Source organism: Chiroxiphia lanceolata, chromosome 9, assembly GCF_009829145.1.
Source record: "Chiroxiphia lanceolata isolate bChiLan1 chromosome 9, bChiLan1.pri, whole genome shotgun sequence".
NCBI lineage: Eukaryota > Metazoa > Chordata > Aves > Passeriformes > Pipridae > Chiroxiphia > Chiroxiphia lanceolata.
Genome location: NC_045645.1, coordinates 30,426,584 through 30,436,626, shown reverse-complemented (window position 1 = coordinate 30,436,626; position 10,043 = coordinate 30,426,584). Strand labels below are relative to the sequence as shown.

The 10,043-nt window shown below is 42.8% G+C and overlaps 1 protein-coding gene and 1 long non-coding RNA gene across 3 annotated transcripts in view; one reads left to right on the top strand and one right to left on the bottom strand.

Annotated features, from left to right (window-relative positions):
• The first annotated feature begins 43 nt into the window (after positions 1 to 43).
• LOC116790841 lies at positions 44 to 9,219 on the top strand. Its single transcript, XR_004358511.1, has 3 exons — positions 44 to 792; positions 5,516 to 5,556; positions 6,086 to 9,219. It is a non-coding gene; the product is annotated as an uncharacterized LOC116790841 (long non-coding RNA).
• NIBAN1 (niban apoptosis regulator 1) overlaps positions 853 to 10,043 on the bottom strand; it is an 84,567-nt gene continuing 75,376 nt past the window's right edge. For both annotated transcript variants that reach the window (XM_032696256.1, XM_032696257.1), the window contains 4 exons: positions 8,598 to 8,708; positions 7,907 to 8,014; positions 6,079 to 6,190; positions 853 to 5,130 (listed from right to left, as the gene is read on the bottom strand). In XM_032696256.1, the coding sequence (XP_032552147.1) occupies positions 3,434 to 5,130; positions 6,079 to 6,190; positions 7,907 to 8,014; positions 8,598 to 8,708 (2,028 nt within the window). In that variant the 3' untranslated portion in view covers positions 853 to 3,433. The remainder of the gene's footprint in view (positions 5,131 to 6,078; positions 6,191 to 7,906; positions 8,015 to 8,597; positions 8,709 to 10,043) is intronic.

The window sequence follows — 10,043 nt, the reverse complement described above, 5'->3', positions numbered from 1 at the left end:
CCGCGCCCCCTCACGCCCCGCCCTCCCCCCGCTCTCCCTCAGGGGCGGCTCCGGGCGCGGAGTGTGCGGGGGAATCGGGGAACGGCTCGGCTTCAAAGGGACCGTAAAGCCCGTCTTATTCCATCCTTCGTAAATGCCTGCCGCGGTTAAAAATGAGAGGCTCCCAACGCTTCCACAACGCCAGCGTTTCAAACATTTTGTACACATTAACTGTCACGTGCAGAGCACAATCACAGCCGACTAGACGATTATTAAAGATGCCAAATTAATATAAAATATGAAGCTGAAACTCCAAATAGCAATTCCAAGCTTCAGAAGCCAAATCCGATAACAAATAACAAGCATTTACAACACCGTGCTTTCCACCCGGGTGATATCTCAGCTTACAAACAAACACATCCTGGGACTGTCTGGGTGTGATGGAATCACTGAATCAGAATAAAGAACAAGGGAGAAGAGACATAGAATTGTATCATAGAATCCCAGACGGGCTTGGGTGGGAGGACCTTAAAGCCCATCCAGTCCCACCCTCCTGCACGGGCAGGGACACCTCCCGCTATCCCAGGGTGCTCCAACCTGGCCTTGGGCACTTCCAGCGATGGGGCAGCTACAGTTTCCGTCCCAGCCCCTCACCACCCTCACTGGGAATTTCTTCCCAGTATTTAATCTAAACCTGTTAGAAGCCATTCCCCTTCGTCCTGCCCTTATAAAAAGTCCCTCTCCACCTTGCTCGCAGGCTGCCCTCGGGTACTGGAAGGACAAGCCTCCCTCACCCCCCGACAGCCGCCTGAGGTACATTTGTTAAATAATCCCCCCGAAATTACTACACACTCACAAAACCAGCCTCCCAGCAATGGAAGGGAAGAGCGTCTTTATTTCCATGACAAGCGTTTTTACAAAGTTCCAAGCGAAATACAAATGTGTTTCATGTCCTGGCCGTTACCAGTGGAAAGCCCAGGAAATGGCAGCCCTCAGCCCGCTCCCCTCGGGGTGCCCTCACCCATCCTGCCCTGGGAGGCGACTTTTTACTGCTCCCAGTGTGCAAGTGAAAAAATTCATTCCAGGTATGTGTAGGAAATTTCAAGAAAGCTACAAAAAATGACGGAATGGGTGGATTATTATCATTTTTGATCAGCGGTCCGAGGCAGCCTTGCAGATTTCTGAGCTTGAAATGGCTGTTGCCTCAACCCAAGTCTGGTAAAGACAAGAAAATGCTACTTTATCCATTTGCAAATGGACAGAAAATGTCCAAAAAGGGAAAAAACCAGTCCCCTAGCCATGAGGAACTCCAATTTAAATCGCAGAACCAGGCAATGTGCGGGCTAAATCTTCCCTGTCCTTTCCTGTCCTACTTGTGAAAAACCTCCAAGCACCTGCTTTCAGCAACTCAATTCATGTTACAGGAAAATACTGCCCAGATCTAAGCCTGCCACAGAAATAACTCAAAAATTATCATGATGGGAATATTTATTCTGAATACTCTCTGTACAGATGTATCTAATTCATATTAGAATGAATTAGTTTCCTTTTGCAGGACACTGCAGTCTTTTTTAACATCATGTTACTTGTCTTTTTCACAAAAAGAGCATTAAAAACCCATCATGTCCCGTGATTTTAGATAAAAGAGGTTGCTCCTGCTTAACTGTATAGCACATGGTATAAATTTGAAGTCGCTTAGCACTCAGTACCAATTAAAAATAGTTAATGATTTGTAAAAACAAACCAGCTGACAGTGAAGTAAGTAACGATTTGTTTAAAAAAATTGGCTGGCAGTGGTTTGTGTGCTTACAAATTAGTATTTTTGCATGAAATATAGGGAGGACACAAGTCAAAATCCTTCTGCAAAGAAAACATCTGTGACCTTCATGTTTCCATACCACAGTATGGCTTCTGGAATAAATAAGAATTGCATTTATTTTACAATAGTGACAGAGCAGTTAGTCTAGTTACTCAACAATGTTCCTTTCTTACACAGTAATGTTTGCCTGTTCCTCTAGTGTCAATTCTGTTAGTATTAAAGAATATTTTGATAGCATTAAAAGGCTTTGCAGTTTGTTGAAGTTAAATGCCAACATGTATTATGCTCCCGGGACTTTGCTATTTCTTCCCATGTCTTTATGGGCATAAATCCTGCAGTCCTTTACTGTATTTATCATTAATCTTTGCTGTCCTGTACTGTATGATATTCAGAAACAGTCTGAAACACATGGGCAAAATTTTAAGGTGCCTTAAACTGACCGCTAAAGTGAGGTCTTGCACTCTAAAGCCCAATTTATTAAAATACTGGGTTTCATTTCCAAGCTTTTCTGTGCACAGTCCATAAACTTAAATGCAAATAACACATATAAGCAAATCCAGGCCTAGATCATGGTTTGATATGTATGAAAACAATTGTCTCATTTTAATAACTGCTTTTTTAATGTTATTCTGCCCTTCAAAATCTAAGCATATGTAATAACCTTTGGCTGCTTTTCACTTCAGTTAACATCTCTATTAGAAATTATATGCAATGATTATGATATTTCACAATTATTGCAAATTAATTATGTGATTTCCACACCTAAAAATGCCTACAGAACTGGGTAACTCAGTAGGAATGGGCATGGCAGGACTCAGTGTTCTGTATTAGATAGCTGTAAGTGAATCTATTTTATGGTGGGAATGAAACCAGAGAGATGCTGCTAATGGTTCTAGTTATTGTAAACATTCTCATCTCTCCCTTCCATAAAATAAAACAAAATAAAATAGCTGTAAAGTGCTCTGGAAGGCTAAATAACCCAGAAGTGCACAGTGGGACTGAGAAACCTGCTCCCATACTTTCCCCATTTTAAATATAGCAATAAGAGAAAAAAATAAAAAAATCAGAACATTTGCTTGTCTTTAACATCTACCAAAACTTGAAAATAATTAAGTAATCAGTTTGCAGAGTTTGCTTAGAGTGTGGCTTTTGAGCAACCTACTAAATTAACCGCTGGGTTCCGTTTAACTACTAAAAGATTGATTTATTTCCTGTACACTGCATGCAAATACTATGTATGTACCAACCACCAGGATCAGAGCAGTACTTGTCAAATCCATGCACTGAAAAATCATGAGCAACACTACGAACAGTGAAGTTGTTAAAATAAATTGATAATAGTTGGGAGTGATTTGCTTTTGAAGCATTCAGTGGTCACATTTTCAGACTTTTTCTCTAACCATAAAAGGGAGCAAATTTTAAGTGAAAGATGAGGTTTCTCAGCAGTAACCTGGTTTTAAACCAAAAAGAAGCCCATCACCTATCACTCAGGAAGAGATCTGTGGGAAACCTGGAAGAGCTGGCAATCCCACAACAAAGCCCATTTCCTCTAGCCCCAACCCAAAGGACTATTCACAATTACACAAGGATTACTGGAGTAAATAAATCCTTCAGGGCCAGGCTGAAAAACACTTCCTACTCTTCCGAGTTTTGCTGTACACAAGCATCTTCTCCGTTTTCTTCTGTGAGAATATCTTTTACTTCTGTGCTTTTGATTTCCATGTGTGAAGATGATTCATCTCCTGGCTCCCCCTCGCCCCCACCAGCCTCTTTATCTCCTGTGACCTTTAACACAGCGTTAACCTCGTGCTGCTGTGGCACCAGAGAGACTGCATCCAGCAGTGCTGTTCCTGGGTTCTCTGTATCCAAAATAGGCACTTGTGTGGTGTCTGCATGTTCAGCAGCCCTCTGAGAGGAGCTCTGTGGCCCCACCTCCACCGGGATGGTGTGGCTATTCCCTGCTCCTCCTTCCTGCCCAGCCAACCTTCTGTCTTCTGACACATTTCCTGTGTGTTCCTCTGGCTGCAACCTCTCACTTCCACAGCTTCCCACACCCGTGTACCACACGCTTTGCTTCATCTTCACCTCTGCCTTTGCCTCCTGAGGCGGGTCCGAGCTTTCCACCAGCCACTCTGCTTGTGCGCCCCTGGACACACCCCCTAAACTCGTACCATCTGTCCCCAAACATGAGGATGGTCTCTCCTCTTTGAGTTCCACACATTCTGCTGCATCTTCACTCCTCATCGTCTGGCTCACCTGAATTTCTGCCACAGCCACTTTGCTCAATTCACCGTTCCCTCCATTGTCCTCTTGCAACTTTATTATCTCCCCCTCACAGATCTCCTTTACGTTCTCCTCTGGAGCATCTGCTGGTATCTCAACTGCCACCATCAGCAAACTCCTTATCTCATTCACATCATCAGGAGATTTACAACTCTTCTTTTCCAACCTGCTTTCTTTTTCAGGACTATCCCCAAACTCTCCTTTCCCTGTGTTTCCACTCTGGGAAACAACTCTTTTCTCTGTACTCGCTCCTTGCTCCTTGCTTTCTTTTTTACCATCCTGTTCAAACCCTGTTCCTACTGCATTTTCATGCTGAGATAATTTTCCCATCATTTCTTTTTCTACCTCACTTTTCTTTTCAGCATTTTCTGAAACCTCTGCTTCTGTTACACTCTCATGTGGGGAAGTCAGCTTTATCTCAGAAACTTCTTCCTGTGCTTTGCTTTCTTTTTCAGTGGCACTGACAAATGCAGCATGCGTTGCCATTCGACTCTCTGAAGTTGCCTTTTCCTCCGCTGCTCTTTCAGGTGCCTTAGGTTCTTTTTTAGGGCTGGAGCCAATATTTTTCACTGCAATGTCAGTCCCAGAAGCTACTTTTTCCTCTACAGCTTCTTGTGGCATCTGCAGTTCTCTCTCAGAGTTCATCACACACTCTGGTTCGTTCTCCACAGCGCTTTTCCCCTCTGCAACTCTCCATTTTGTGTGGGCAGCTGGAGGGGACTCCCGTTTCTCACCGATGTCTGTAACAACCACTGCTTCACTTTTGCTGTGATCCCCAGCTGCATTACCAGAGGCCTCTTTGTCTGATGACTTTCCTTCCTCAGCATCCTTCTCCCAACCAATTTTCCCCGTCACAACGAGTGTTTCATCCCCCTGGCTCTCTGTGTCCGACACCTCGGCTCGGGTGGCCGAAGGTTTCTTGGCGGGGGTGGTCTGTGCTGAGCCCGAAGGGGTCTTCAGCTCCGCCAGGCTGGACACGCTCTCGCAGGGCAAATTCAGGTTATCTTCAAAGAGGTTGTGCTTCTTCAGAATGGCAGCTTCTTTTATCACTAAACAAAACAGAAAGACAAGCTGTTTTGGAAAGAGTCACAGAGGGACATGGAAGAAGGTACAGTGTTGTCCTGAGTTTATGTTGTCCATTTTGATATTACAGACAACAGTAATTTTCATTTTCAACTTCTTTTCTGGGGGTGGTGATTTTATCTGTGTTCATTAATGGCACTTCAATATTGACCTAAGCATTTCTGAAACAGAAAACTACCAGAGGACCCACAGTGTACAAAGGTAATGCTTCAATGCAGAAGTATTTACACTGAATATGTGAATAAAAGTGCCCTTGTTACATTAATTATTATACTGATATTTTTGAACAGGAGTGATAACAAGGGTCTACGAAAACCTACCGTGCAATACATCTGCTTGTCTTTTATACAGGGTATAGACAGAAGGCAGCTCCAGAGAGATACAAGTATTTTGTAAGTATTTATATTTCTATATATAATATTTATTAAGAATAGCTTAGTTTTCTGACACAAAAGCAGAGGGTACTGCACTGGCATCAGTGAGGTACTGCAAACTGCAGCCAGCAGCTCATTTCATTTGGAGAAATTAAGTTTTGTTGCCATTAATCTTTGAAATTGTCTTAGTCTTGCATATGGCAAAGTCTTGCCATTTAGTCATCACCAAGTCTTTGCAAATAAGGGCATCATTTCCCCCTTTGGCCCAGGGAATCGAGATCAAATGAAGTTGGCATAATTACATTTTGTTAGGAAAAGGCTTGTGCCAAGCTATCACTTTGAGTTTCCCAGGTTTAGTAAAGTTGCCCCATAACTCAGATTTTAGGGCTTGCCACACATATTTAGTGAGCTAAATAAAAACACCCTGTGGTGTCTTGGGGAAAGTGGGGCCTGGGTCTACCAGGAGAGGACTCTGGGAAGCTCTGAAGGAAGAGCTCATGGGCTGCAATGTCATTACTGTCACCTCAAGACTGTTCTCACCTTTCAGGGCCTCTTCAAGCAGTGTCTGATATAAAATCTCTTCATACACATTCTCTACTTGGATCACACTCGTGTAATCAGCAAAAATGTACTGCTCGTATTTCTGCAGCTCCTGTGCAGGTGGAGAAGAAAGGAACAGACATAGAAAACCCCGGGATTCTCAGAGTCCTACAGCAACCAAACACCCTGGAGATCCATCCAGCAGGTCTTGCAGTGCTCCATGTGAACTATGACTAAAAAACTACCTATGTCCTCAATCTATTATGCGCTAATCAAATAGTATTCCTGCAGTATAACCACATTAAAAGCACTACAGATCACTGCCACCTGAAATAAACAGCTGGGGAGGAAATGCCTCACTAACTTGTTTGTCCAAGGAGGCAAATCCATGGTGCATGGGAGATACAGGGTTTGAGGTTGTTTTTCTAATAGGTGTGTAACACTTTTACTCAGTGATTTATATACAAAGGCTGTCTAGACAATAAGTGAATCATTGTTATTAAGCAGCTGCTTGGTGGTCTATAAAAAGTAAATTAGGTGACCTTCCAGAAGAGGCACCTAAATAAAAACTCCTGGAGATTTTCAAGGGAAAGGTCAGAACTTGGCTGTGCCTGTCAACTGTGCTGCACTTTTACTCCCAGAGCTCATTTCTGCAGAGGCACAAACACAAAAGGCTCGTGGGAAATCAAATAGACAGGGCTTGTGGGAAGTTTGCACCACCACAGCTCCCTCTGTCCTGTAGGACAGAGACAAGAGCTGTCTCCACAGATATTGCAGGTGATGAAATGCTTGTTCCTGTGTGTAGACACCCTGTCATAAAGGCACTGCTGATGCTCTACAAGAAACTATTTGGGGATAGAGGGACATACAGAAAAGATTGGTTTAAAATATATTCTTGGAAGTTTCGAGTTTTAGTATTCCATAGTTTAAAGACCTGTAAGCATAACTTGGCAGAACATTTGTTTTTAAACTTGGCTTGGAAACTGAAACAAGCTGGAGAGCAGAAACAAGAGCAGCACACCATTGGTGAGAGCTCCCAGCATCCAGGAATGGATGGACATCAATGGAAACAGAAGGGCAGGGAGGCTGGGATAGCTTAGGCAGGTACAGTGACAATGCAGGAGGTCACCCACAGGCTTCCAGAGGGTTCAGATTATTTATTCTGAGCCAAGGTGAACAGCATTCCAACAGGCCCCTGATGCTGCCACACTGATAACATCTACCATCTCAACAAAGCTCTGACAGCCACATCTGCTGACTGCTAACACGGCCTGTATGATTCAGGGCAACAGAGATCATCTCTGTGTGATTATTTCTTGTTTGTTGACTCAATACTTCCATTTAAAAGCACTGACAGCAAGGGCATGGCCTGGCTCCTGCCACTCCTGCTGCCCCAGGAGGCCTTGGGTGCTGAAGGAGGTTGCTGGCAGAGGCTGTGCATGTTCCCAGCTGTGCCTTGGGGTGCTGCTGAAGAGGAATGAACACAAGGACCAGCTCGTCACCTACATCCCAACTGCCCAGAGGAGTCCCATCTGGGGGACTTCAGATCTCTAGGGAAGAAAGGAACCAGGGATGGGCAAAGGACTGTCACTACCTTTGAGCAAGCAACCTGTACCTACTGTTTCCCTGTTTCCTGAAATCTTCCTTATGCCCCACACCCACCCAATCCATGAACTGGCAAATCTAAGCCTGTTTGGCCAAGCAGGCAGCCAACCTGCACAGCCCTCTGGGAGAAAACAGCTACAGTGTTAAGGACTTGCTGACAAGGCATTATTCCTTCCCCGCCTTTTATTATCCGGGTTGGGTATTTTTAATCCCAGAAACCTACTGGTTTGCATGTTGAAGCCAGGCTCTTCTGCATTGTGGGCAGGGTAATCTGTACCAGTGCTTCTTGGAATATCTTCTTCCTGATGGTGCTGCTGTCATAGTCATATTGCTGTCAGAACACAGAACAGAAACAAGCCAGGACGTGCTTGGGGTTATTAATCACTCACGCGAGGAACTGGTTCTTGTTATCCTGTCACTGGTGCATCAGAGGTGCACTCAGGGCTTTGAACTGCCATGCAGGTTATTCCAGCTTTTGCAAAACCACTCTAAAATCTAGATTTCTGGCATCTCTTTCCATTCTTGTTTTTTTTATACTTAGGCTAGAAACAGCCCCTGATTGCCCTCCCCGGGTATTTCAGCACCGTCTCTTCCGAGAGGAACGAATTCTAGGGGCAGGCTAATTATACAGTTAATTAAAACTTTTATATCCAGATTCACGGCATCATCATAATCTGATTTAATTGCAATTAAAGGGACTGCACATGCAAGTACTTTTAAAATGGTCTGCCCAGAACTAGGTGTTACCCCTCAAAGGAGCAGTTTGCTACATGCCACTAAATTAGATTTTCCAGCTGGCTGGTAGGAGATATCTCCTTTCAAATACAGAGATAAATTCATATAAAATATATTCCCTTTTCCTAAAAAGGCAGAACCCAAGGACTTCCTGTCCAGAAGTGCTACACAAAGTTTACCTTCAGCACCCTCAGCTTGACTTTTTCAATGGTTGTTGCCACTTTGGCCAAGTCTGCCTGGTGACTTGGAGAGAAGAGCTGCTCAAAAGTATAAACTGCATTTTCCATCAGCTGAAAAGAACCATTTAAAAGATCTGTTAATAAGACCGGTCACATAAAATTCATGCAAACTTGATAAATGTAACTGTTAATTTGTGTTTTTGAAAAGGTGAAACAGAGAAAGAATAACGGGCCTAAGATCGATAAATATTTCAGGTCCTTTAAATGACTGTGGAAGGGGTAGAAGAGCCTTGTTTAGATTGCAACACTCAGTTTTGGAACGGGAAACCAAAAAGAAGATTATCTAATGCAAGAGAATACAAAAATGTAACTCCCTCAATGTCTATCTCGAGTTTACAGCAGGTCAATACTACAAGTCTGCTCATGTAACTGAACAGTTCTATCAGCAAACATACTCAGAGTGGATTAATTTATATTGTCCAAACATTTTCTGCTGCATTTCAGTTCTCTGAAGGGCAACATGCACTGAAAATGCTGCAATAAATAAAGAAAACTAAGCCTTGGTATCACTGTCATGCTGTCACAGCTTTCTTGCATAGATTTGATCTCATGTCACCACCCAAAGTGATGGCGACAAAACCAAAAAGTAGAATTGATTATCTATATATAAAGACCACAGACAAAACTTACTATCCCTAGTAAGAAGACTCCCGTTGACTTCTACCATTAATCATTAATAAATAATAATAATATGCAGATATTTTTAAGGTAATTAATGATTAGCTACCCTTATAATACCAATAATAATCAGCAAAAATCACACAGAGTGCAATAATTTCTCACAGAATTATGTTGAGCTGGTATTTACCATATTTTCAGGTTATCCAAAGATTCATTAAAAACATTAAACCCCTGCTCTGAAAATATCTTTCAGACAAACAGTCCTGCAGGTGTTAATTGTGTCTATTTAATGAGGTTTTGCCTTTTTTTAGCTGTTTCCGTTCAAATTTTAATATGTTCTGATTGGAGATGCCCACGGGGCTGTCCATTCATGCCAGCTGAGCACTGTGCTCCCAAATTTCCTAGAACTGGCCACTAGAGGATGCCAAGTTCCCAAGGCAAGGAATGCTGCTCCACCTCTGCCCGAGTCAGGGCTAAGCCAAATGCTCCTTTTAATTAAGACAACACGAACACAGACATGTCTGATTTTACTCATTAATAAAAGAACTGTCCATGGACACAAAGGGAAACTACTCACTATTTTTATGAGGAAAACACCAGACTTTTAAAGAGAGAGATGCAATAATAGCATTTTTAGAACAACTCGTGCTATACTTGAACTCATTTCTTGTTATTTTGACTCATGCACTGTTTAAAAAAAAAAAAACACTGCTTGGTTTTATGGGATTTATTTTCTGTCTAATTCTTTCTCTTGACTCATGGTCT